The following is a 27,743-nucleotide window of genomic DNA, read 5'->3' on the forward strand; positions in this document are numbered from 1 at the left end:
TAGGGCCAGAGGAGGGCTGCACATATGAGAGAATGGACAGTGGCCCCTTTAAACCTTAGCCTGGCCATTAATTACAAGAATGAATGAAAAGAAGGCAGGGTTACACAGGCCAGGGTTGGGCTGCAAAAATCCCATTGGCTGTTCCCTAGCACGTCCAAAGTGCAGCCCACATGTCTTCCCTTTTCATCCACTACGCTGGTTATTTTGCTTAGAAGAGATCCTGAAGTGTGTTCCTCTCCTGGAAAAGCTATGGGAAATTCTGAGCAAGCCAAGACGGAAGGGGTAAGTCAGTCTTCCAGGCTGGGCAGGAGCCTGAACCCTGCACACTCATGGGGATTAACAACCTGGGCAGAGGTGGGCAAAGAAAAGGGGGAGAATTTCTCCAGGGAAAGAGAAGGATACCATAGATGGATTCACTGAGCTGTTGGAGGGCTGGAGAAAGAAGCTCAAAAGAGACATGATTACCCATATGACTTATCTTTGGCTACCTGGCCCCCTTACAGATGTAAGACTATAAGCTCCTTGAGGACAAGGCCTATTGGTTCTTTAACTTTGCATTTCCAGAGCTCAGCATGGTACCTGGCAAAAAGTAGGCACTTTATATGGAATAGAATAGAATTGAATCCTATCCCCTGCCTGGTTTTATTAAGGGAAGTGATAGGTTAGAAAAGGGGATGGAGGAGAAAGGGAGTGAGGAAGTTGGAACCATCATGCAGGAAAAAGACTAAAAATACTAGGACTAAATAATAATAACAACTAAAGCTTAGAGATCATTTGTGGTTTGCTAAGTCATATAGATGTATGTATGTGTATAAATATATCTGTATGTGTGTTTACAAATACATATGTGTACAAATATGTATGTATGTGCATAAAACATGTGTGTGAATATATGGTTATGTGTATAAATATATGTGTGTATGTATATAAATACATCTGTGTTATATGTGTATATGCATGGATGAATATGTTGATTTTACCCTCACAGCAAGCTTTCCTGATAAGTACTATAGGTGTCATCCCCATTTAACAGATGAGAAAAACTGAAATTTATAGATTGAGTGACAGTGTCTGAAGCAGACTTCAAACTTAGGACTTATTCACTTGAAGGCTACTACATTTCCTCTCATGTGAAAATCAAAGGGTTAAATTTGTCAGTTCCTTACCCAAATAAGATCTTTGAGAGATGGGTTTATGAAGCCAACATATGTTGGTTATAGAAATATTTGTTGTAATTATTTGGATGCTGGGAGGGTTTGTTTGTTTGTTTGTTTGTTTGCTTTTAAATTAATCAGATCTTTGCAAAAAAATTTTTCTCTCTGTCTTTGTCTCTATTCTCTTTTTTCATTTTCTGTTTTTTTCTCTCCCAAATATTCCTTAAGAGAACAGAGAACTTTTGACAGATAAATCTCTTTAAGATTTAAATCAGTGATAATATATTTAAGTATGTAAATATGGTGGTAATAATATATGTAAATATATTGATAATTTATATTTTTAAATGTTGCAGTAATAATAATAATCATACTACACATGTATAAAGTGCTTTCCTCCATGCAACCCTAGGAGGTAGATAATTCTATCATTATTATGATGATGATTAAGCTATTTGGCAGAAAAGGAAGGGTTAAATAGCTTGTCTAAAGTCATGCAACTGGTAAGTGTCTGAGAGAGTCTTTACAGCTCCTTCCCCTCCCAACCCCCCTACTTTCTCCTTTTCCATAATCATATGCTCAAGTGCACTCCTCATAGTAATACTGAAGGGAAGGGGCATCCCAGAGTCCTGGACAAGGACACCGAAAGTGTAGTCTTGGGCAAACTGCTTGTGCTTTCTTAGCTTTAAAAAGGTATTATGATGTATGCTATACCTTCCATTTCAGAGTGTTTTGCAGTACTATAAACGTGAGTTGTTATTATTAACCTCAGTTTCCTCATCTGTAAAATGAGGGAGACTGAGTGTCTAAGACTCTTTGAGTTCTAACCCTGATTCAGTTCAGAGGTGGAAGCCTTGCCAGCCACGTGCTTGGCGACGTGCCAGATGCTGAGCCGCAGCGCCCACTGGGTCCCCAGGTCAGGTATCCCATTGTTGCGTGATGAAGGAGTCCGATTTGTCCCCATGGTGTCATCTTTAGTGCTCCAATAGCCCTGACTTTCCTGGTCCAGCCCAGGAAGCAGGCAGGAAGGCATGGAATGGCTTTGGGGAAAGAAAGAAAAACAGAACCCTGGGGACCGGCTACTCACTCCAAGGATCTAGGAAATCATTAGCTGAAGGAAAGGTGGCGGCCCCCTCCCTCCCCTCAGGGTGCCAAGTCCTCCTGGGGCTGGCTCGCGTGACAGTTTGCCCCGCCCCTGGGTTCAGGATTCCAGGAGTGGGGTAACGGAAAGTCAGGGCTGGAGGGGACTTTAAATGCTATTCAGTCAAAATCCTCATTTCAGAAACCGAGTCTCAGAAAGATATAGAAAATTGTCCAAAGCAGAAGAGTCGGGATCTGAACTCCGGTCTCGGGACCCCCTGGTCCAAGCCAAATTAGACGTTCATCCTCTTCCGGTGTCAGCGTCCCTGCCCTGTCGGCTCTGGCTCCCCAGTCTGTTCCCTCAGAACTACTTTATCCACCTCCCCATCCCCACACTCCCCAGACTGCTTAGGACCCATCTGCGTTCTCTCCTGAAATTTTCCCTGCATCCTTTCCCAAATTTGTGTCCAAGCTTCAAGCCTGTCCCCATCCTAATCTGCTGGAGTCCGGCTCCAGTGAATATTGAATGTGAATCTGAAACGAATATCCAAGGTCAGGGGGAAGACATGCTTTGCAATCTCCACTTATCAATCCAGAGAGCCGGGGTTTAGATCATCTTTAGATGATCTTAGAATTTCAAGCTAATGTTAATTAATACTAGCTACCTCCATGTTAATAGCATTAACCTATATAGGGCCAGCCCGGTTTGTGGGTGCTGTACCCAAGGTCTCAAAAAGTCTAAAGGATCCAGAGGATCGGGGGAAAAAAAGGCAAATTAAGAACATTTGATGCCCAGTTACCTCTCTTACAGCTCCAAGTGAGGCGGGCACAGCATGTGGAAATGAGATAGGAGGCGGAATCTCGTGTACTGTAGGAATATGTGAGGGTAAGAAACCATATATAAATAGAAATTAGAGCCAGATTCAAAGGGACTTAAAATGCCAAACTGAGGAGTTGAGATTTCTTTCTACAGGCAACAGGGAACGCGAAGTTTCTCGAGCAAGGGAGTGACTCAACTTTGTACTTTAGGAATATCTATTTGGCAGCTCTGTGGGAATGAACAGAGGAGAGGCTGGGGATCGGGAGACCGACTGAAGGAGCACTTCCAGGCAAGGGGTGATTAGACTGGATTAGTCGAGCCGTGACGTAAGCAGAGAAAAGGGGACAGAGGCGGAGGCAGAATTGACAAAACTTGGCAAGCAGCTGGATCTGGTGTGATGGGAGCAGAGAATCAGGGCTGATTCCCAGGGTGCAAGCCTAGGGGATGGGGAGAATGGCGGAGTCTTCAGCAGAAAAAGGGACATTGGAAAGAAGAGATTTAGGGCTAAATTCGGTGTTGGATCTATCGGGTTTGTGATACCTGTGGGACCTTCAGGTGGAGGTGGAAAGGTGCAATTAGGGCTAGAGCTTGGAGAAAGGTGAGAGCTGTGGAGATTTGAAGGTTATCTGCAAGGTGATCGTAACTGAACCCAGGAGAGCCTAAGAGATACCAGGAGAGACCCTTGAGAGAGCCTTGTAGACATTCACAATTGGGAGAGACGTGAATGGTCACTGGCTGTGGCCCATCTGAGGGCCCTCCGTCAGAATTCCTCCTTTTCCACTCCTAGTTCAGAAGAGATGGTAGGGAAGAGAGAAAAGCCCATTTTTATCCCTTCTGGACACAGTTCTAAACAATTAGCTTTAGGCTGAATCAGTCCCTCGTAGTTTACCTGCCTTTTCTATGCTATTTTGATTGAGGGGGGGAGGGGGAAGAAGGGGGGGGAGGAAAGGGCGGGGCAGGCCCGGATCTTCTTTTGGAATTCAAAGGGAGCAGGATTTGTGAATCAAAAGATCTTGGATTAATTAATAACGGTTAGGAAGCCGAAAGAAAGGAATAACGATTTCTTAAAGGGACCACAACCCGCATCCATTTGAACTGTTTGTTATAAAAACTCACTGACTGTCCACTTGGACTTGCTTGCTTTTTGGAAGCATGGATCAGAGCTTGGAGAGTGGCTAAAGCCAGAGCCCAGATGCAGAGAGGGCGTGAGAAATGCCGGGAAGCTTCCAGCTCTAAGAGATGGTAGCCTCGGACACGTGCTGCCCGAGTTACTGAGCTTGTGTCTGAACTATGGCTATCTCAGTGTACTCATCTGTGAAATGGAGGGCTTGCCCCCAATGACCTCTACAATCCCTTCCACTTCTCACTGCGTGATCCTATTGTGTGGGTCAGAAACCATTAATAAAACAGCTGGATAGATCTCTAAAAGCAAAGCAAAGTTTATTTACATTCTCGGGAGAATGGGGTGTCCCACCATCCAGCAGACAGTCAAAGGGAGGAAGCACAGTAGGGGGTAGGGTCTGCACTTTTATCCCTAACGCAAATTCCCCCTCCCACCACTGACCCTCATCCTTATTGGCTGAGGATCTTGCTTTCTAAATGGGGGAACTACCCAAGAAATTGAACTTGGCCAACAAGTACATAGTTGCCCATATTTGGCAGAAATAGGGAGGATAACAAGAAGGGGACTTAAGTATGCCCTTGACCTTAAAGTCCTTCAGGCCTACTCAAACTTTGAAATAGATGAAGCCTTACTCGATTTTCACAACTGTCTCGAAAGATCTCATTTTATCTCGTTCACTATGAAAATAACAAACTCTTTTTCTATAACTCTGACTTAGCACTCAGCTCTGCAGAGGGGCAGAAGGATATTTTTCTCATTAAGAGTTCTGGTTTTTCTCTCTCCCTCTCCTCCATATCTTAATCAAAAAAGCCCAGGTTGATTATACCATCCCCCTCTCTTTTAGTTTAAATAGCACATAGAAGTAGAAAATGGAAAAAGGAATCAGAAGAATTTGCCCAAAGCTGACTGCTTGAAGCTGTAGGATTAAGAGGGAAAAATCACCTTTTCTTCCTTCTGATCTTGTGAATGCAGGTGGGGCAGTGAAGAGGGAAGAGGAGGGAAAGGGGACGAGAGAGAGAAAAAGAAAAAGAAAGATAGCAGAGAGAGAGAGAGAGAGAGAAACAAGAGAAAGAGAAAGAAAAAATAAAATGAGAAAGAGACAGAGATATATAGCATATAGTAGGTTTTTAATAAGATGCTTATTGATTGGCCAACCCCATTGCTTTCTAGCAATTCCTTATCTCAATTAAATCATAGATGAGCCCAGAAATTTTATTTCTATTTCACTATTGTAGGCAATTAGGTGGTGAGGTATATAGCATCCTGGGCCTGGAGTCAGGAAGGCCTGAATTTGAATTCTGCTTCAGGTACTTATTATTTCTGTGGTCCTGGATAAATTCTTCAGTGTTCTTAGCAATAAAATGGGGATAACAGTGGAACCTACTTCCTAGGATTGTTAGGATGGAATGACCTGATATTTGAAAAATCTTAGGGCACTGTGTCCACTCTAGCCGATTTCATTATTATTGGACTGGATCTAATTTGTCTCTACACTCAGAAAAGCTTTTCTCCGGCAGAACCCTCCTGCTGTCTTCAGCATTTGCTGCTAATTTGATTATTCACCCTGACAAAAGCTGGCTTGGGCAGCTGGAATATGCTTCCTCTCATTAATAGAATCCCTGCCCCTATCGCACTCCTGCCCCACTGGGCCCTTCAGAACCAAGAGCAGGTTTAATTTGCATTGCCAGCTGCCTTTCTTAGTTCCCTTTGTTCTTCCTCCTAGAACTTCCAGGTCATGGGTGGGAGAATGTGCGGGTCCATCCCCACTCTCAGGAAAGAGAATGGTTGTATTTTATTTCAGGCAGGAACTCTGTGCACACTCCCCCTCATCCCTCCATCCCCCCCCCCCCACAAGCATACCAAGCACATACATATACCACATACACAAAACCCCACACAATAGACAAACACACCCCATATCCCTCCTATAAATATACACACACATACACATCCTTACATACATCCACATACACAAGACCCCACACAATACATACACACCCTACATACCATAAAAAACACACCCTACATACAGACACACATACACAAACCACACACACATCACAAACACAAAAACCCACATCCCACATCCCTCCCATAAGCACATATACTACACACACATCCTACATACAGACACACACATACATACACAAGACCCCCACATCCCTCCCATATAAACACACATACCATGCACACACATGTTATGCCACAGTTCTCTTTAACTGTCCTGACTCAGTTTCCCTGTACGAGTTTCCCTTGTCTCAGTTTCCTTAACTATTCTGTCTCAATCTCCTTAGTTGTAAATCCCCCTCTGGCCCTTTAAGACTGAGGACCATTTGCTCTAAGGTTATAAATTGTTAGCAAGATAAACAAGAGAATAGACCTCCTGACTCTTTTCTGTTCTCAAGGATTTACAATATCCCTCTAAAATATTCCAAGATACCTCCCTGATATCTTTACTTCTTTGTATTCAGACATCGTGTCTCTGGGTTTTTAGGATTTATGGCCTCCCCCATCCTGACAGTTTCCCGCATTTCTCACCCCTTCCTTTGTTTAGAGAAAAGGTATTTAAGAAGTTGGGGTTCCCCTATTCATTGCTGGAGGTTGGCGGCTGGATGCTGGATGCTGGACGCTGGATTCTTTGGGATGACAGTCTCCTCCAGCCCTGGGACCAACATGGATACCTTGGTCCCAGTATATCTTTATGTCTGTCTGACTGGATAATTTGAGATGAGAATCCTGTCCAGTCAATTTTACTCTCCCATAAATAAAATATTAAAAACTCTCTAATCTCTCTCCTGCCTCAGTTTCTCCAGCATTACACATACATCCTACACACATACACATAGGAGATGTTTCTTATCACAACTGCTGCTCCTTCCTTAATCTATATGAAGCTTTTTTTTTCCTTCCCTAAACTCCTTTTTATCTTGTCCATAGTTTGTTTAATATCAGCTAATATTCACATAGCACTTTAAAGTTTCCAAAACAATTTACAAATATTACCTCTTTTGATCCTCACAACCACTCTGGGAGATAAGTGCTGTCATTATCCTGGTTTTACAGATGAGGAAACTGAGGCAGACTGAAGTTAAGAGGCTGGCCCACAGTCACAGTGTCTGTATATACTTTTGTGGGCATGTTGTTTTGTCATTGAAGTAAGCCCCTTGAGAGCAGGACTGTTTCTTTTTTTGTTTTTGTATCCCCCAAGCCTAGCCCTGACCCTAGAACACTATAGGAGCTTAATAAATGCTTGTTGATCCTTCTTAGATCTGGTGAGGTCACTCATTCATTTAACAAACATTTATGACTCATCTCTATGTTCATGTCAGGCACTGTGCTTGGTCAGAGATATAAAAGCAAAATAATCCCCATCCTCAGACTCTCCCATCCTAAAGGAGACGGGCATAAGCAGGGGATAATTGCAGTTCCATTGTTTGTCCCGCGCTCTTGGAGACCACCACGCCATCAGGGAGGTGGATTTCAGTGGGACAGCGCTGTGCAAGTTCACCAGCCTCATTTTGTCCTCCCGAGTCATCTGATTCTAGGGGCAAAAGATAGATCAGGATGACTGGAGGGATGCAGTGGGAGACTGGACCTTTTTAAGCTAAGGTCTTTATTGGTTAAAGGAATCTCTCCCCACTCCCACAAGTCAGCACTTTCCCTGCTACTGCCTTGAGACTTGCCCAGGATTGTAGAGATAATGACTAAAAATGGAACCTTCAGAGTTCTCAGCTCTGAGACCAGCTCTCTATGCATTATGCCATACTGTCACTATCAGAAGTAGATATGTCATTAACAATAATAAAAACTAAAAAGAATATCACACATAGAATTTTTGCAAGTCCCTGTTATGTATTATTTCATTTAAGACTTGGTAAAGTAGTTTTCTTATTACCCCCTTTTGCTGATGGGGAAACTGAGGCCAAGGTGAAATGATTTGTCTGCAGTCACTCAATTAGAAACTGAATCAGGGGTAGAATTTGAACCTAGGGCTTCGTGTCTGAAAGCCTAGCATTTTACCTGACCACCCTGCTTCCCTGAGATGCTAAACTTATCTTTGAAGCTGGGTGAGGAGGGTTCTTCAGAACCAGACAAAATGATCTCTGACAGGCAATAACAGAAAATCCCCTCTTCAAATTAAAGGCACATGGGATGGATTTATAGATGAGCCCCCAGATCCTACCTGAGACTAATGATGCCTCTGACTGTTGTTGAAGACTGCTACAAATGGGGATCCAGTTTCTCCATCAGCCAAGTGACAACATAACCCAGATGGTGTTTACTTTAGCAATCCTCCAGCGAAATCTTGCATGAAATACTCCCTCAGCATGATCGCTGGTGCTTTCCCTCTAGAGGGGCAACAAACAAAGAACCAAGTTGACCTTAGATCCGCATTTGGATGATGATCCTTCCCCTCAGTAGATAGAGGACTTATTTCTCTCTGAGGGTTAGTTCTGTATTGGAGAAGGGAAATCCTATTCATCATTGCCATGCCTCTTTCATGGGATGGTTGTAAGAAAAGACTTGGGAACCCAAAGCATCCCTTAGAATCTTAGAGCGAGGAGGTACCTTAGACTTCCCTCCTCATTTTAGTTGAGGAAATGGAGGAACAGAAGGATGAAGTGACTTTCAAAAGCTCATACTGTAAAGATCATAGATTGAGCTCCAGAAGGGACCTTGGACACCCTGAAGTCCCACACCCTCACTCTCCAAGTGAGGAAACTGAAGTCCAGAGAGGCTAATTGACTTAAACATCAGAAATGGAGCCCCAATTTTCTCTGAATCCTGTGCCCTTTCTGCTATACCACACAATCAAAAAGAAAACCAGTGATAGTGATGAGGTCTAGATTTGGGGTGAAATTAGGGTTTAGTTGAGGTCTAGTGGCAGGTTTGGGGTACAGGGAGTCAAACAGCTCCCCTGCAACCCCCTTGGATTCGATAAATGAGGTCTAGTAGTGGCGCGAATTCCCGATAAAGGCATTATAAAAGAGGTTTATTATGGGGTTTGGAAGCAAGGTTAAAGCGTAGTTGAGGAAAAGGCGAAGGTAGAGATAAGGAGGGCACCGGACAGAGGGTCCAGTGGACAGAGAGTCCTGACATGGCTAGCATGTTTGGGACCTCTGGCGAGAGGGGGTCCCAGCGTGTCCCTTTTATAAAGGGAGATTTAGCTAGAGGGGCGTAGCCCCAAAGTTGGCTCAGATCCCTATCTTCTATCGGAATACTAAGGGACCAGGATGTGTGAGTTAAAGAGTAATGACATTAACTAGGGGGGGTTGGCAATCACAAAGAAAGGAATCTTTCCCGCATCAATAGGATTATTTATCAGTTTTCTTTTTCCTTTTGGTTAAGCTTCCTGAACCTTTGTGTTTGAGATTTAAATCTCATTATTGATTATTGTAGAGATTTAAGTAGCCTTTAGACCAACACTTGGCACAGTGATTGCACAGTGCCTACCTAATAAATGTAATTGATTGATTTAATTAGATTAGATTCGTCTAATTGAAGATGGGAAACTAAAAGAAAGTAATAGGACCCTTGTCGTGCTCTCTGGGTCTGGATTCCTTTAAATCATTCTCCAATGCCAGGTCTTTTAGCCTCAAGGTAGCAAAGCTCCCAGAAGCATCAGTGACTTTTTTTTTAACTTCTCAGTACCTGCTCCCTGAATCTAAGATGCCCTTTCTCCCACAGAGGTTCACGCTCATATTGGCACTAGCCACCCTGGTGGCTGCCTTTGGATCATCTTTCCAGTATGGGTACAATGTTGCTGTTATCAACTCTCCCTCGGAGGTAAGTGCTGGTCGGGAAAATGAATGGAGTCATTCATTCTTTCAACAAATATTTCTTAAGGACCTCCTGTGTATGAGATTCCATGCTTGCCCCTAAGAAGAGGCACAAAATAGAAGAAAGAGGAGGGTTTCCTGCCCTAAAAGAACTGTACTCTACGTGACATCTTCCCTCCATGTTTGAAGGGATTTGACTTGCTCAGCTTGGCCACAGAAACCAAAACAAGGATCAGTGGGCAGATTTGGGCTCCCTAGAAAAAAAACTTTCTTTACAATTGAACCCATCCCAAAATGAGATGGGCTTCCCCTAGAGTTCGTGGATTATGCTCCACTGGGTTATCTTCAAAGGAATGTCAGAAGACCACTTGTCGGGGTTGCTGCAGAGGGGATTCTCACTGAGGTCTGGGTTGAACTAGGTCCCTTTCAGCCCTGAGTTCTTGTCAGCCTATGATCATAACAGAGAATATGAATAAGCTGAGAAATGAGGATCTAACAGTCTTTGTTCAGGTATTCTGAGTAGTCCAGGGTTCTGCATCCAATAGGTGCTCAATAAAGATAGTTGTACTAAATGATGACTCTGGTGACAGTTGCCTGACCTTTTTTTATTCATGTTGGCAAAGCCAGGTCACAGCATCAGCTATTTTTTGAGGGAAACTTTATCCAAACATCCTTCCCTTCTACTCAGTCTTGGTGTTTGTGCCTGAGGATTGATTGCTAAGAAATGGGATGGGTAAGGTGCTTGAAAGCTTCAGTTACATTTCCTGCTGGCCCAACCCAGAACTCCAGAATTAGGTTCATTTAATGGTCATTTAGGCCAACTCACAGTGACAATTTCCTCTGGCCTATCCTCAACAAGTGGTCATTCAGCCTCTACTTGAAGACCTTCAGTGAGGGAGAACCCTAATCAGCCATTTCACATTTGGACAGCTCCCAATATTAGGAAGGTTTTCCTGACATCATCTAAAATTGGCTTCTCTCTTTCACATTTCCTACCCATATCTTACTCCTTTCATTTAAGTCCTGGCAGAACAAGGCCGGTCCCTCTTCCATGAAACTGCTTTTTTGATTCTTGAAAACTACTCATGTGACCCTTTCTTTTTTATATTCGTTTTTATTTATTTTGTTAAATATTTGCCAAATGCACACAATTTTTACAAATACATTAAAATTTTTTGTTTCAAATTCTCTTCTACTCTTTGAGAAAGCAAGAAATATACTGAATGTATGTGTAAAGTCCACATGACCCTTTCTGCTCTAAATTTTCTCTTCTCCAGGTAAAGCCAAATTCTTTCTTTTTTACATTTATTTCCAGATCATGAAAGACTTTTACAACCAAACTTACTATAAAAGGACTAACGAATATATGAGCAGTACAGTCTTGACCCTGCTGTGGTCTATCTCTGTGTCCATGTTTCCTCTGGGAGGCTTACTTGGGTCACTCATGGTTGCCCCGATGGTCAATAAATGTGGCAGGTAAGTGAGAAAAGTTCTCCAACCTATCCACAGATGAAGGCCCAGTCTTGAACATTTTAGATTAAAACCTCAGCCTGTGTCCTTGAACAGGGTGGCACAGTGGATAGATTTGTCGGTTCAAATCACACTTTGATGACCATAGACAATTCACTTAGTTTGTTTTTCTTCATCAAAGGAAGATAAGTATTATAATGATGATGAGCCCAAAATTCTGCCCAAAGCTTTAAATATCTTATTTAGTCCTCCCAACAATCTTGAGATGTGGAAGATATTTTTACTATTCCCATTTTTACAGCTGAGTAAACTAAAGTGATTTGCTCACAATCGCACAGCTAGTAAATGTCTAAAACTGGATTTGAATTCAGATTTTCCTGAATTCAGGCCTAGGGCCTTATCCATTGAACCATCTCATTGATAATAGCATCTATCTCATAGTATTGCTATGAATGCTAATGAGATAAAATACGTAAATTGCTTTGTAAACGTTAACTGAAAAACACATATACACACATGAGCAAATATTAGAATATGAAATAAGCATTCATAAGATTTGGAGCTAGAAGAGAACCAAATCATAAAATCCATCAGAAGAGACCTCATTCTGTACCTGAAAAAGAATCCACCACTTCAGTAATTATGGTTAGTATTTACAAAATGCTTTATAAATGTAATCCCATTTGTTCCTCCCAATGAATCTGGGAAGGGGTGCCATATTAGTACCATTTTATAGATGAGTAAACTGAGGTGATTGTCCAGCTGGTAAACGGCTGAGGCTGTATTGGAACTCGGGACATCTTGAATCCAAGGCCAGTCCTATGCTCATGTTTCCGACCATTGGTTATCCCTTTTCCTGGAAGATTTCTAGCAAGGTCATAGATCTAGAGCTCAGCAGGTCCTTAGAAAATCCAATCCCCTCATTTTACAGCCAAAGACAACCGAGAGTTAATGACGCTTTCTTTAGTGACACAGTTTGTAAGTGCTTGAGGAAGGATTTGAATTCAGGTCCTGCTACTACAGATTGAAGGTTTTCTAGCCACTGTGCCCTCTAGCGGCCACAAATCTATTGCATGTCTCTTTTCTCAAGAGAAGGGACTTAATTCCTTTTTTTTCCTCTTTAGAAAGGGAACCTTGCTGATCAACAATATATTTTCTATCGTCCCTGCGATTTTGATGGGATGCAGCAAAGTGGCCCGGTCCTATGAGTTGATCATCTTTTCCCGAATTATGGTGGGAATATGTGCAGGTAAACATGAGGATGGAACTTTGTTATAGTTGAGACTTACTGGAAAGGCCATAGTAATAGACACTCACTAAGTGCTTTAAAATTTATTAAGTGTTTTCTACATATTAGCTCATTTGAATCTCAATGGACTACAGGCATTGTTTCCATTTCACAGAGAAAGAAACTGAGGCTCCAAGAAGTTAAGCAATAATTTGCTAGGTCACAAAGTTTAGAAGAGTCAAAGGCAAAATTGGAACTCAAGACTTCCTGACTTTGGGTCCAACACTCCATCCGCCATATCACAAGGAGCCCCAGGCCCTGTCCCGATGAGACCACTTAGTTATGTTTTATAGTGGAGATGGTTTGTTCCCTCTGCTATCCCTCCAGGAAACATGGTCCAAGGGGGAGAGAGAGTGCTAGATTTAGAATCAGAGGATCTGAATCCCAACTCTGTGAATAAAGTACAAATCCCTTTATTTCCCTAAGTCTAGGAATCTTAAACTAGATCCTAGATCCAGAGCGGGAAAGGATCCCTTGTCTTTTGGGTTCCTGGACAAGAATCTCTTTTAGAGCACCTCTTGCAAAAGTGTGGTCATCCAGCTTTTGCTTAAAGGCTTGGTTTTATGTCCTGCTTTCTAGAGCCCCCAAGTTGGGGTGACAAAAGGTACCACTACTTTCCAGAGCCCCCACGCTGGGGTGATTAACATAGAGCATCCTAGTGGAGAAGTGATGAGGCAGGACTCCTGAGGATGATGGAATAATGGAGTCCATTTATTACAAGGCTTTCCCCCTTTTATACCCTCATACTCAACTATGTAAGAAAACACTATGCATGCAACAAGTATGTACTGCACAAGTGGGACCACATAAATAACTTGCTATTGTGTGTAGATGACTCTTTGCCACCTAGTGTCTCTCTGCTTCAATCACAACACAGGTTGTCACCATCCTGACTTCTCAGGAAGACGAGAGCCCTTAGGGGAAGTGGGGAGCCCAACCAGACATTGTCAGCAGGTTCCCTCTGGGTTGAAGGGTCTTACACCTCACCCAGAGTTCCCCCACTATCTGTGACTCTGTACAGCCTGGCCTCTAGTTAGAGAGAGCCCACCCCTTCCTGAGGCAGAACCTTCCCTTCTGGGGTACCTCTAATTCTTGGGTTGTTGTTCCTTCCATGGATCCTCAATGAACATCCCTGCCATGGCCAGCCAGCACCCTCCAGTTCTGCTCTCTAGGGCCAAGTTCAGTACTGCACACATATACTGTAGGTGCTTAATAAATGCTTGTTGGTGAGTGACTCACTGATCAATCAGAACAAATCTAGTTCTCCTTTTGTCATGATAGCCGTAGCCCCTCCTCCAACCCCCTTTTCTTGTTTCTAAACTGAAGATGACTACTTCCTTCCCCATCATCAGATGACAAGAATAGTGTGTACTAGATTTAAGGTTAGAAAGTTCTGAGAGTCACCATAGTCACAGTTCTGTTCCTTAAAAAGCCATCTGTGTCTTCACTGTTACTGTTTTAATCAAGTTAAGTGGTTTTTATGATGGAGGAGTTCCTAACGCTTCTTTTAAGGATCTGTAAGAAGTAGGTGCTAATTGGAACAACATCATCCCAGGCTGTCTTTCCAAAGCTGCAGCTGCTGCTACTCCCTCCTCCCCCCCACTCCCAGCTTCCTCTCCCTCCTGAATTGAAGCCCAAAGGACCTATAATGAGTTTTCCCTTAGGGTGAGGAAATTCCCCTTCACCTGTGTAGTTCACAGCCCATCTGTGCCTTAGTAGATAAATAAGTCCTGAGGTTCAGAGACATCAAGTGAAATTGTAAGGGTCAGAGCCAGGATTTAGATCTAGGTCCCTTACTATGTCACCACTCTGCCAGAGACAATGAAGCTGAGATCTGGCTTCTTTGTTCTCCCGTCTCCTCTTGTTGGCTCAGCCCATTCCTAAGATCCCAGAGTTCTCCTGCTACCTAGTCTCCTGCTACCACCCAGTGAGGAAACGATCTGAGGAAGAGCAATGTATAGCTAGGCAGTCATAATAAACGGATCAGTGGACACCCCAATTAATCCAAGGACCCTGAATAGGGAATGAAGCAGATTTTTATGTATTTAAAACAATCAACTAAAGCAATTAAACATAAGAAAACAATTAACCAGGATACAAACCAAAATACAAAATTGGGTAATCTGATTTCTAAGTGGAGAAAAGATTAGGGGCTTTCCTATTTGGGAGAGGGAAAATTCTATTCTCAGAACAGAGGGATGCCGATGAATTGTATCCATCTAAATTTATGGAGCAATAGATGACTTATGTCATCTAATTTCTCATGGATGATCTGTAGAAAAACAAAATGGAGAATAGATGGGGCAGTACAACATGTTCATGAAATAGAATCCTATTGGTTCTCTTGATTCCCCTGCCGAATCAATCCATTTTGTAACTGATCTTCACTCTATCTCATCATAGGAAAGGCAGTGTACCCCCATGCCTATTCCCCCTCATCCGACAAAATTTCTCCCACTTGTTCTCTCCTTATAGATATTTTACTACATATAGAGCATAACAACATCCCCTTTCTCCCAGGGTGGTTGCGAGGATCGCTACATAGGAAGATAATAGGAGTAAGATACTTAGCATAGTGCCTGGCAAACAGTAGGTGCTAAATAAATGTTAGCTCTTTTTATTTTTGTTATATTGTTCAATCGGCTAATAGACACTTGGTTTCAGAGTCAGGGAGACTTGGATTCAAGTACTGCCTCTTTCACATATTGACTATGTCTGTGGACAAATAGTCGTACAAATAGTACAAACAATAATTGCCAATTTGTACTAGATGAAGATGTTTCCTTATTCAAATTCCCTATTCCAACAAAATCACAGGTTTTTGACCAAAAAAAGAAGTAAGTTGAAGAGTCAGAGGGAAGGATTTCTCCTCTACACAAGCATTGAAATTTCTGAGATATTACTTCTTTTGTCCCAAAGAGAAAAGAGAGAAAGGTCCTATTTGTACAATTATATTTATAGAAGTTCTTAGTGGTAGCAGAGAATTAGCAATTGAAGGGATGCTTCTCTTTGGGAATGGCTGAACAACTGAAAAAGTTATGGTGTAAGAATATAATGGATGTGTTGTAATAAACAATGAAAGGGATGGTTTCAAATTAATCTGGGAAGACTGATACAGAAGTGAAGCAGAGCCAGGAGGACAGTTTACACAGTAATAGCAATATTGTAAAAATAATCAACTGCGAAATACTTAGTAACTCTGAGCAATTCAATAACTCGCCACAGTTCCAAAGGACTCATGATAAGGGATACTGCTTAGCTCTGAAGAGCTGATGGATCAGAGTACAGATTGAGACATAGAATTTTTTTTGATATTGCTAATATGGGAATTTGTTTTGTTTAACTATGCATAATTGTTGCATGGGCTTTGCCAAATAGGAAGAGAAAAAGTGGGAGGGAAAGAAGGCACATTGGTTAGTTGAAAAAAAAATTGTGTGTATATATATATATATGTGTGTGTGTGTGTGTGTGTATGTATATACATATTACACACACACACACACACACACACACACACACACACATATATATATATATATATATGTTTCATTTGGTTTAGAATGTGCACAAATGACCCATTCAGCAAGGATACCATTCTGGAGGTAACAACTTCTGTCCATGAGATTCTCTAACTAGTTATTTCTGGTCCTAACTAGCTATTTTCAGATCCTCTAAAATTATAAACTTTTCTTTCTAGCAAAATCTACTACAATAGAAGGTTTTTATTACAGATTCATCTATTATTTCATTTCCTAGATCCTCTTTGCTTGTAGTTTTGAGAAAACAAAGGGTCGGAGCAATTAGATGGCACAGTGGCCCAGGAGTCAGGAGGAAAAGACAAAGGCTGGGCTTATTATGTAAATGCTGAATGGAAGAATTGTACATGAATGGACTCCCACTAAGAATAAGGAATATTAATTTGTTCTTTATTTTATCCATAATCAGGTCTGTCCTCCAATGTGGTCCCCATGTACTTGGGAGAATTGGCCCCCAAAAACCTGAGAGGGGCCATTGGTGTGGTCCCGCAGCTATTCATTACCGTTGGTATCCTTGTAGCTCAGGTCTTTGGTCTTCGGAGCATCCTCACCAGTGAAGAGGGTATGTATGGCTGTCTCGGCTCAGCTCTTAATGGTTAGGAAGTTGCTCATTTTCTCATCAGGCATTGAAGGAAGAAAGTATGGGGTGGGGGGGAGGGGGGTACCAGCAGCTGCAGGGCTGATTTCCTATAGAAATTGAAAGTCTTGAAGGAAAGAAGATATTCTTTTCTTTTTTTTTTTTGCTGAGGCAATTGGGGTTAAGTGACTTGCCCAGGGTCACACACTAGGAAGTGTTAAGTATCTGAGGCCAGATTTGAACTCAGGTCTTCCTGAGTTCGGGGTTAGTGCTCTCTCCATTGCGCCACATAGCTGCCCCAAAGAGAGTATATTTCAAGCCAACACAAAAGCACATATTTGGAAGATGGGATGTAATGTGTAAGGAATAGGAAGTTGGCTGGTTTGACTGAATTATAGAGTTAAGGAAATCTAGAATTTCTATCTGAAAAAAGTACTTTGGGGAAAGTTGTAATGAACTGAAAAGAATCAATGACTTGGGCACAGATCTTAGCTTTATTACCTAATACCTGTGTAAGATTGAACAAATCCCTTCTTCTCTCTGGGCCCAAGTTTCCTTATTTGCAAAATGAGGTCATTGGATTTGGTGGCCTCTGAGATCCATTCCTCTGTTAGGCTCTGATTGTGCTCCTATGATCCTTTATAGGATGGCCGATCCTTCTCGGGTTGACTGGAATCCCTGCAGCTCTGCAGCTGCTCTTGCTGCCCTTCTTCCCAGAGAGTCCCCGGTACACCTTGATTCAGAAAGGAAATGAAGAAGGAGCCCGAAAAGGTTTGGCTTCCATGGCATCTATCAGGAGTACGGGATGCTTTGGGGCTGAGGAGGATTGAACCTGGAGATTCCTTCTGGCTTTCCCCCTCAAGGCTGGGGTTGATCTACCAAAAGTCAAAAGGACATTTTTTGTGTTTATCAGAAGAGCAGATCTGGTTGAAGGTCTCAGAGAAAGAAGAAATTTTATGTTTTGGTATAATCTTAGTTTCAGTGATCTGAACAGAGGGAGAAGTCTCAGTAAAATAGATCAATATATCAAAAAAAAAAAAAAAAATCTGGAAAAAGACCTCTTCCCTCTTCAAAGGAGTGGGTGACCGTATCCTCCGTCTCTTCTTGAGGATCAAGATGTTTTGTTGTAATTTTGTAAGATTTTTCTTCTTTTTTCCACTTACATTGTTGTAGTTGTATGCATTTTCTTGGTTCTGCTGATTTCAGTCTGAATCAGTTCCCAGAGTTCTTTTTACGCTTCTCTGTATTCATCTCTTTTCTTACACCATGGACCACGATGTCTTTGACTATCCCCCAGGTGACGGGTGCCTACTTTGTTTCTAGTTTTAAAATGATTTTTGTGTATACCAGGCCTGCCTTTTCATCAGTCACCTCCTTGAGGAATAAGCCTAGCAACGGAATCTGGGTGAAAGAGTAAGTTATTTTATTTGCATAATTCCAACTTGTTTTCCTATCCCCTCATTTAGCTTTAATGAAACTGAGAAACTCTGACAATGTTGAGGCTGAGATGGAGGAGATCCATATGGAGGATGAGATGGAGAAGGCCGAAGGCAGAGTATCCGTGCTGAAACTCTTTAGCACAAAATCACTGAGATGGCAGCTCATTTCTATTATCGTCCTAATGGCAGGACAGCAGTCCTCGGGAGTCAATGCGGTGGGTGAAGCAATGGAAGGGGTCAGAAATCTGTTCTTATGAAACAAGACGTAGGAGAATCTTAAGGCCCAGTTGGGAGTCGGGAATCAACGAGTGGGGCGATCCCAAGTCTGGTAGAAACCTGAGCTTGGAACCTTGTAGACAGTCCTGTGGGGGAAGAGAAGACTTCTTCCTGTTCTTGCAAACATCCCCTGAAATGCGTTAGGAGCTCAGTGTCGGGACAGCTCTGAAGGCCTCGGTTGCCAATAGTATCACCCCTTTGTTTGCTGTCTCTCACTCTGATACCTGCTAATATCTCCTGGGCCATGCTCTTTAGGTCTACTACTATGCGGACCAGATCTACAGGGAAGCAGGAGTGCCTACAAATGATGTTCAGTATGTCACAGTGGGGACCGGTACAGTCAACATGCTGATGACCTTCTTAGCTGTAAGTATACTCCATGTTCCCATGACTTTTCTTTCCTTTGAAAGAAAACCTCCAAGAGTACTGGGAGTGGTGAAACTCTTTCTAGGGGTCTTAAATGGCTATGAAATTCTCCCTCTTTGCTCACACTCTGTCCCCTTCCCCCAAATTTACTTCAGTTATCATTCAGTGACTCCCATATAGTCATCTCTTGCCTGTGAGAACAACTATCCTCAGAGACCCTCCTACATCCCTAGATTTTCTCATCCCCTCTCTATTCCTGTTTTCCCAATACCTTTCTATTAAGACTCCAGTAATTATAAGTGCTAATGAGTAGCTAGGTGGCACCATAGTGCATGGAGTCAAGTAGCTCTCTTCCTGAGTTCAAATCTGACGTCTGACACTTATCAATTAAGTGATCCCGAGCAAGTCACTTAACTCTAGCTACCTCAAACTTTCTGATCTGTAAAATAAACTGGAGAAAGAAATGATAGGATGTACCACGTCTCTTAGATTGTCTAGCCAATTCTAAACTTTTTAACCCTGTAAGGCCCATTTTAGGAATGATCAATCAGTCAGCAGTTATTGAAACTCTTTGGCAGGCATTTTGCAGGGCACTGAGGATCCAAAGCAAAGATGAAATAGTCCCTTCCCCCAAGGAGTATATATTATATTGGGAGAGACAACATGCTGTCCCAGCATGTATAAAACTGATATATATCTATATGTATATCTATAGATCTAGATCTATCTAGATATTAATAGATATATCTATATTTAGATACTGACATCTAAATATAGATAGATATAGATATAAAATACAAGTCACTGAGTTTGCTGCTAGGGAAACAAAAATGACAATGTGATACTCCTTCCCTCAAGGAGCTTCCATTCCATCACGGAAGACATCACGATCATATGTACTCAACCAATTCTTGCTACATTTGCTGAAGCTAGTTAGCCAGTAAACATTTATTAAGCACTTCTGTGTTAGACACTGTATTAACTGCTATGGATACAAAGAGAGATAAAAACAATCCCCTGCCCTCAAGATGCTGACATTCTATTGGGAGAGACAACACATAAATAACTTTATCCACACAAGATGTACATGGTATGAATGAAATAGAAACAGAGCACAGCGAATGGTCTTGGCGCCCATTAAATTCGGTACCTTATAAATATTGGATTTTGAAACAAAGCCTCAACTGATCGGTTCTAGTTATTTTTTGGTCCATGAATTGCCATGCATCTAGAAGCAGGATACCTGCAGTCCATCCAGCATCGTGGTGGTTAGTAGCCATGGTGAAGTTTTTGTTGGGGCTTAAAAAAAAATGATAGTTGGCTAACCCGGGATTTCTAGTTTTCAGGATTTCAATGTCTAGTAGAGACGAAAACATTTTGACTCACATTGGTCACACTGTGATCTTGTGCTTGGGAGGTGGTCCCATCTCTTTCTTTTGGAGACTTGGTCTCTATCTCAGCCAGGCTGGAAGTGTGGCGTCCACCCCTAGGCTGATGGCATTGCTGGCTGGCCTGGAAGATTCCTCCTGCTCTGTTTCTGATCTGGGCTGATTTCTTCTTCATTAGGGAGTCTCTTAGTCATCCACTTTCACAATGGTACCAGATTTAGTGTGGGCATCCTCTCAGCTTTAGTCCCACTACATGTAGCTCAGAACTCCTGAGCCCTGGTTATCCATCAGCCTCAGGGCTTCCCATTAGCAGGGATTTCAAGCACCCAGCCTCCCTCTCGTTCTAGTCGCCCTGTTTCCTGGACCTCTCTCTTGGTATCTCTTCCCACTGTGAGAGAAGTGAGTGTCACGTGGGCATGACATTTCTTGGGTTGCTACATCCTACTGACACTGGACTGACACTGACCTGCAGACCAGCCCAAGGCTGAGAGGGTTCAGCTTCTTGACTGTGATCTTCCTCCCTTCTTCCTTCCACTTCAGGTGTTCATTGTGGAGCTCCTAGGGAGGAGGTTGCTCATCCTGATTGGCTTCAGTGTCTGCTGCCTGGCATGCATCGTGTTGACAATAGCCCTTTCACTTCAGGTAGGGAATCAAAACGCGCTGGGTTTGTTTTTGTTTGCTTTTTAAGAGTCTAGGTTTTGTAGAATGGGGCAAGGATATTACTCTCTGCCCAGAAAAACGATGTCACTCTTGTTTCCCTCCCTCTTCCCCTCCAATTTTCCATCCTCGCTGTGTGATAGTGGTCAAGGCTTTTTACTACTATGGACCTCAATTCATACAAACTGTAAAATTAAGGAATTAGACTTGGTTACCTCTGTAGTCCCTTCCAACTCTAAACATATGATCCTATGAAGTTCTCTGAGCCCTAATTTCCTCATTTGTAAGAATATTTTCAAGTCCTTCTTAAATCTGGTAATCTATATTCTAATGATCCTCCCCATTCTGATATTCTGTGTTTTAAGTGCCTTCCCAGTCCCAGTTTTAAGGATCCTTCCTGTTCTAAATCTACTACAATCCTAAAATATGCTGGAAGAAGGATGGACTCTTTTATTTAAAGAGAGAATTTGAGCCATCTAGATCCTACCCTAGTCCAAGCAGTGAGATTAACCCCACCACCACCACCACCACCGAAGCAGGAAAGACAAATTACTCATTTTAAAAAATAATAATAAATAATAAATAAAATTTTAGGCTTCCTTTGGAGCCTCTTCCATCCCCCATCCTCTCTCCATCCCCATCCCCTTCCTGGATACCTCTGTTCTGCCATACACTTGATGATCGTGATTTTCTCCCATAGAGCACTGTGACTGGTATGCCTTATGTCAGCATTGCTTGTGTGATCATCTATGTTGTGGGTCATGCTATTGGGCCTAGTAAGTATCCTCTTGTTATCATTGCCTGCGTCCCCCCTCCCCCCCATTAAAGTAACCCACTGAATCTTTTTGATGCAATTTCTATTCCAATTATAGAAACTTCAGCAGTGGGCCCACTGAGTAAAGAGGGATTTGTTAAATACATTATAGAAGGCTCCATCGTGAATGTGGTAGAGGAATCCATTGAGAATATTAGAGGGTCCCACTGAGAACTTTAAAAACCAGTCTCATTGAAAATATTACAAAGGGATCCACTGAGAACATTACAGAAAGCCTACCATCTTTTATGGATTCTAATCTTCAGTATTAGACAGATATAATGGACCCATTGCTCCAGATTCAATCCCCCTTCAACACTTAATAGCTATGTGACCAGGACAAGTTGCTTTACCTGCTTCAATTTCTTCACTTGTATAATAGGCATAAAATAATACCCGTAGTAACTATCTAAAGTTCAAATGAGATAATGTATGGAAAGTACAATATAATTATTAATTTTTCTCATTCTCCTAATTCCTTCCTCACAATGATGAAACATAGAATGATTCCATTAAATTCGTGATAAACACACTTGGGAATTTTGACAGTTGATATAATTTATTAGTTTTGTAGTTTACCATTTGGCTACTGTCTTCTATAGTGTCCAGCCCTTTAAAAAGTCATCGTCAAAGGAAAAAACATCAGTCTGATTCACTTGGGGGAGGGCTTTTCCCTATTTGTGCCAATGTTCTAAAGTCTTCTCCCTTCTCTGACATGAAAATGGGATGACAGGGAAGGAGTCTCAACATCCTATTCTCACTCATTCATCTTTCCTTTTCAAGGTCCCATTCCTTCATTGATTATTACTGAAATCTTCCTGCAGTCCTCCCGGCCATCTGCGTTCATGGTCGGAGGCACTGTCCATTGGCTCTGCAACTTCATCGTGGGACTGGTCTTTCCTTTCATTCAGGTAAGAGGGAAACTGATCCCCAGATTGACAAAAACTTCAGGGGGTAAAACTATAAATTCAGCTATCTTGCATCTAGCACAGTGCCCAGCATAAAATAGGCACTTAAAGAAATGAGATTAAATTGTTTGGAACTCTGTTCATTGTTGACACCCTCTCCAAAATGGAGCCCATTCTTACCTTGTTATCTTAGACAATTTTTGCCCCAGTCCAGAGCCATAACTCAGGTGGGTGACTAGAGAGAGCTCTGTTTCAGGGAAATGGATTTGGAAGTATAGATGACTCTTATGAGCCTTTAGGATTTAGGAACAACTGACCTTAGCTCCTAATTAGAGACAATACCCAGAATACTATGCTTCCTCACCTCCATTCCTGGTTTCTTTGGATTCCTTCAAATCCCACCTAAAATTCCATCTTCCATAGGAAGCTATTGCTGATTTTCTTTTAATTCTAGTGCCTTCCCTTTGAGATTATCTCAAATTGTGTAGTAGATAGGGCACCAGCCCTGAAATCAGGAGGACCTGATTTCAAATCTGTCCTCAGACACTTAACATGTCCTGGCTGTGTGACCCTGGGTAAGTCACTTAATCCCAACTGCCTCAAGGAAAAAAAAAGAGAGATTATCTCAAATTTATTCTGTATATACCTTGTTGGCATGTGTTCCTTTACTTGTATCTCCCCCAACAGATTGTGAGATCTTTGAAAGTAGGGACTGTCTTTGCCTTTCTTTATATCCCCCAGGGCTTAGCCCTATGCCTCAAAGTCAATCAAGAAATATTTAGTAAGTGCCTACTATGTGCTTCTCAGCACTGGGGATGCGAAAAGAAGCAAAAGATATTCCCTGCCCTCAAAGAGCTTACAATCTAATGGAGATGACACATGCAAGCAAATCTATACAAAGCAAGTTATACACAGAAAAAATAGAAAATAATTAAAAGAGGGAAGGCACTTGAATTAAGAGAGACCAGGGGCACACTTGCTGCCAGGAAGCCAGAGCTGTGGGCAGTAGAAACAGAGAAGGGAAAGTGATCCAGTTATAGGGGACAGCCAGAGAATGCGCAGAACCAAGATAATGAAGCGTTTTTTTTTTTCCTGGAATATCAATGAGAGTCATTGAATTGACCAGATGGGGAAGAGTAAGGTTTAAAAAAACCTGAAAAAGTAGATAGGGCCAGATTATGGAGTTTGAATGCCAAACACAGCATTTTATATTTGCTCCTAGAGGCAAGAGGAAGTCACTGAAGTATATTGATTGGTGATGGGAGTATGTATGTTTGTATGTGTGATTTTGTGTGTGTGTGTGTGTGTGTGTGTGTGAGAGAGAGAGAGAGAGAGAGAAAGTATTGATTGAACCTAAACTTTAGCAAATGACTTTAATGACTGAATGAAAGATGGATTTGAGTGTGAGGCAAGTAGAACCAGCAATGGGCTATTGCGATTATCTAGGTGAGAGGTGATGAGGGCCTGTTCCAAAATAGTGGCTATATCAGAGAAGAGAAGGAGGCATATTTGAGAGAAATTACAAAAATGCAAGGGTCTTGGCAACCCCTTGGGGATAGAGGATGAGAGTTAGGGAGAGATTCAACCTGGGAGCCTGAGGAACTGGGAAGATGGTGTTGCCCTCTATAGGAATAGAGAAGGTAAGAGAGGAAGGGTTTAGGAAGAAAGATGTTGAGTTCTTGGACAAATTGCATTTCAGATGTCTATTGGAAGTTCTATTCAAAATATCTGAGAGACAGTTAGATATGCAAGATTCAAGATCAGCAGAGTGATTGGGACAGGAAAGTTAAATTTGAGAATCCTCAGCATAGAGATGATAATTAAATCTAGGGGAGCTGATGAGATCATCAAATGAAGGCGTAATAGAGGGAGAAAAGAAAAGGGTCCGAAACAGAAACCCAAGGGCCACCTACAGTTAGAGGATCCAGCAAAGAAGGCAAAGAAAGAGTTGTCAGATAGCAGGATATCCGGGAGAGAAGCAGTGTCCCAAAAACCTAGAGAGAAGAGAATATCTGGGAGGAAAGACTGAGGCTATAGAGAGGTCACAGAGAATAACATTGATAAAAATTCTTTGGATTTAGCAACTAAGAAATTATTAATTTTAATTAATTAATAAAAACAAAAAATATTAAGTGAGCAGAATGATAAGGTCAGAAGCCAGATTGTGAGGATGAGAACAAGAACCAGAGGAAGGAAGTTGGAGGCCCCTGTTGGAGATGGCCTTTTTGAAGAGTTAAGCTACAAAGGGCTGAAAAGAATTGGATGGGATGGAAGGATCAAATGAGGGTTTTTCCTCAGGGTAAGGGATACGTGGGCACATTTGTAGTCAATAGAAAATGAGTAGAGAGGGAAAGATTGAAAATTAGTGAAATAGTAGCAATGACAAGAGAGGGCAATCTTTTGCAGGAGATGGAATTAAGAGGGATCCCTTGAACAGGTAGAGAGAGGGCTGGTGTGGAGTAATGCCACTTTATCATGTGAGATGAGGCTGAGGGGCAGCGAGGTGGTGCAGTGGGTAGAGCCCCAGCCCTGAAGTCAGGAGGACCTGAGTTCAAATCTGGCCTCGGACACTTAACACTTCCTGACTGTGTGACCCCGGGCAAGTCATTTAACCCCAACTGCCTCAGCAAAAGAGAGAGAGAAATGAGGCTGAAAGAGAAAGTAGCAGAAGGCATCTGATAGGAGAGAATCAAGAACAGAGAGGAGAGAGCTTACAGTGAATACGCTCAATTTTTCTATAAAATATGAGGCCATTGTGGAGAGTAGGACTGTCTAGTAGCAGTCCTACTCGTGAGTGTTCAATTGGTTATTTAACAAATTTATAGTGGACCTGGTCAGAACAATTGCATGATTTCCTCCATATTTGCTATACACGTGTAGTTGAATAGGCAACAAAATGGTGGAGATGATTAAAGCTGAGGCTTGACTGGACATAATCAGTGATATGATAAAGTTGTTAGGGATTTAAGAGAGTAGTTCAATGGAGAGGTGAATTGGTTCCCCAAGGAGTCAAGATGGAGAGAAGAGAAAGTAGTTAGTGCAGCAGAAATGGCCTGGAAGAGAATTGAAGGGTCAAGAGATTGGAGGTCATGCTGTTGGTGAAGTATAGGTTTCTACAGGGAAAACATAGGAAGGAGTAAAACCCCAAAAGATTATGCTCAGATAAGGGGATTTAGAATTGTTGAGCATTTGGGCTAGTACATTTACAGGTAATAACAAGATCAAAGGTATGGTCATCTTTCTGTAGCTGAGATGGTGGGATGAAGAAAAAACTCATGTAAGATGGTGAATAGGTTGAAGAAGTGAGGAGTCAGGATATTTGAGGGACAATCGATACATTTGTTGAAGTCCCCTATGAGGTTGAAGTCTAACTATGAGGGCAGGAATTGGGGAGGAGAGAAAAATTGTAAACCACATTTGAGGGAGAAATAGGCAATTATAGGCAACAGCTACCAGGATTTCGATTTGAATAATGAATAAGGTAAACATCCTCCCCCAAAAAATTACTTAGGGATTACTGAGTGATGGAAGAAAGGAAAGAACCTGGAAAGGGCAATGAACAGCAAGGAGTGCTTTCTTTCTCAAGCAGTGAGCTGAAGGGAATGAGTAAACTTACAGACAATACTGAAAAAGGCAGCCAAAGAGGATGGGTTGTCAAGGGAAAGCCAGGTTTCAGTAAGAATCAGTATTTGTAAGGAGTAGGATGAAGGGAAATAAGAGAAGATGAAAGGAAATTTGTTGCCTATGGAACAAAGATTCCAGAGGGCACCGTGGAAGGGCTGGATGGAGTTAGGATGCCTCTTGGGGAGGATGGGAGTGAGGAATTAGATAAGAAGATGGTATGGATGATGATCACTCTATCGAGTTCAGTCCCTGGGATGTGAAGGGGATAAGCCAAGAAACGTTTGCTGACTTGACTTCTGTGTCCACAGGAGGGTCTTGGGCCCTACAGCTTCATCATCTTTGCTGTGATATGTCTCCTTACCTCAATTTATACGTACTTCGTCGTCCCAGAGACCAAGGCTAAGACATTTATGGAAATCAACCAGATTTTTGCCAAGATTAATAAGGTGTCCGAAGTTCAGGCAGAGAAACAGGAACTGCAGGAATTCAAGTCTTCCGTTCCTCTGTAGGAGTTCCTGGCCTACACCTTTCACTTTTCCAGCTCAGAATTGAGCCTATCCAGAAACAGGGATGGGTACTGTACAGACTATGGCCCTAGACTCCAGACTCCTGGGAAACAGAATATCCACTGAATCCTTGGATGGAGATTCTGAAAGAATCAAGATCTTTTTACAGGTCAGCTACTCATTGAGTCTAAGCCAGGACCCATAACTGTGTCTGTCTTGAGCAGCAGCTCCTTTGTGACTTGTCATATGAACTTTTATATTGCAAACAATCACCATGGAGAGATGATATGAGTTTGAGGACCTTCAGGGACGTGTGGGCAACCCTGGTCAAATCAATTTCTTCCTTCCTACCACTATTTTGCCTCGGAGACGTTGTTCTTAGGAAAATGTCATGTTAGAAACACAGTCACATCAAGACAAAGCGATGGTTGTGGATGGTTCCGCTAAGTAGGAGCATAGAGAAAGGTTCAAGAAGAACTCATTCTAAACTTAATCCTGAATGTTATTTGTTAAGGAGAATTATGATTGTTTCTACATATTCATTAAAGGAGATTTGATCATTTTTCATTGAGATGAGTTTCTTTTTCTGGTAAATGATAATTGGTTATATTGTAATTTTCCAATGGTCTGTGATCTCACTGATCTTGAAGTGTTCCATTGATCCTTACCAGCCCACCCAGGTAGACTTAACTTGTAAGATTCTCATCTGTGTTCTTATAGTCAAGGGTCAACCCAAAATATTAGGTACGATCTTCCCATTGTCTTTATATCAGTCTGGCCTTTCATTTCACAAATAAGTGAGGGGAAGGCAGACTTACAGTGATCTTGGAGGGTTATGCAGGCTGGAGTTAGGCTATAAAAATATCATTGGCTATTCCTTAGCATGTCCAAAGTGCAGTCCACATGTCTTCCCTTTCTATCCACTACCCTGATCAGT

General features: G+C 42.1%; 1 protein-coding gene across 1 annotated transcript; it reads left to right on the forward strand.

Annotated features, from left to right (window-relative positions):
* SLC2A5 (solute carrier family 2 member 5) lies at positions 1-27,377 on the forward strand. The gene is made up of 12 exons (XM_051988626.1): positions 1-282; positions 9,866-9,964; positions 11,273-11,433; positions 12,552-12,676; positions 16,661-16,813; positions 17,474-17,599; positions 18,295-18,482; positions 18,799-18,909; positions 20,838-20,939; positions 21,655-21,730; positions 22,552-22,679; positions 26,609-27,377. Exons 1-12 carry the CDS (start codon positions 250-252, stop codon positions 26,807-26,809), a joined length of 1,503 nt encoding a protein of 500 aa, XP_051844586.1. The 5' UTR covers positions 1-249; the 3' UTR covers positions 26,810-27,377.
* The last annotated feature ends 366 nt before the right edge of the window (positions 27,378-27,743 follow it).

The sequence above is a fragment of the Antechinus flavipes genome, chromosome 3, assembly GCF_016432865.1.
Source record: "Antechinus flavipes isolate AdamAnt ecotype Samford, QLD, Australia chromosome 3, AdamAnt_v2, whole genome shotgun sequence".
NCBI classification, from domain to species: Eukaryota; Metazoa; Chordata; class Mammalia; order Dasyuromorphia; family Dasyuridae; genus Antechinus; species Antechinus flavipes.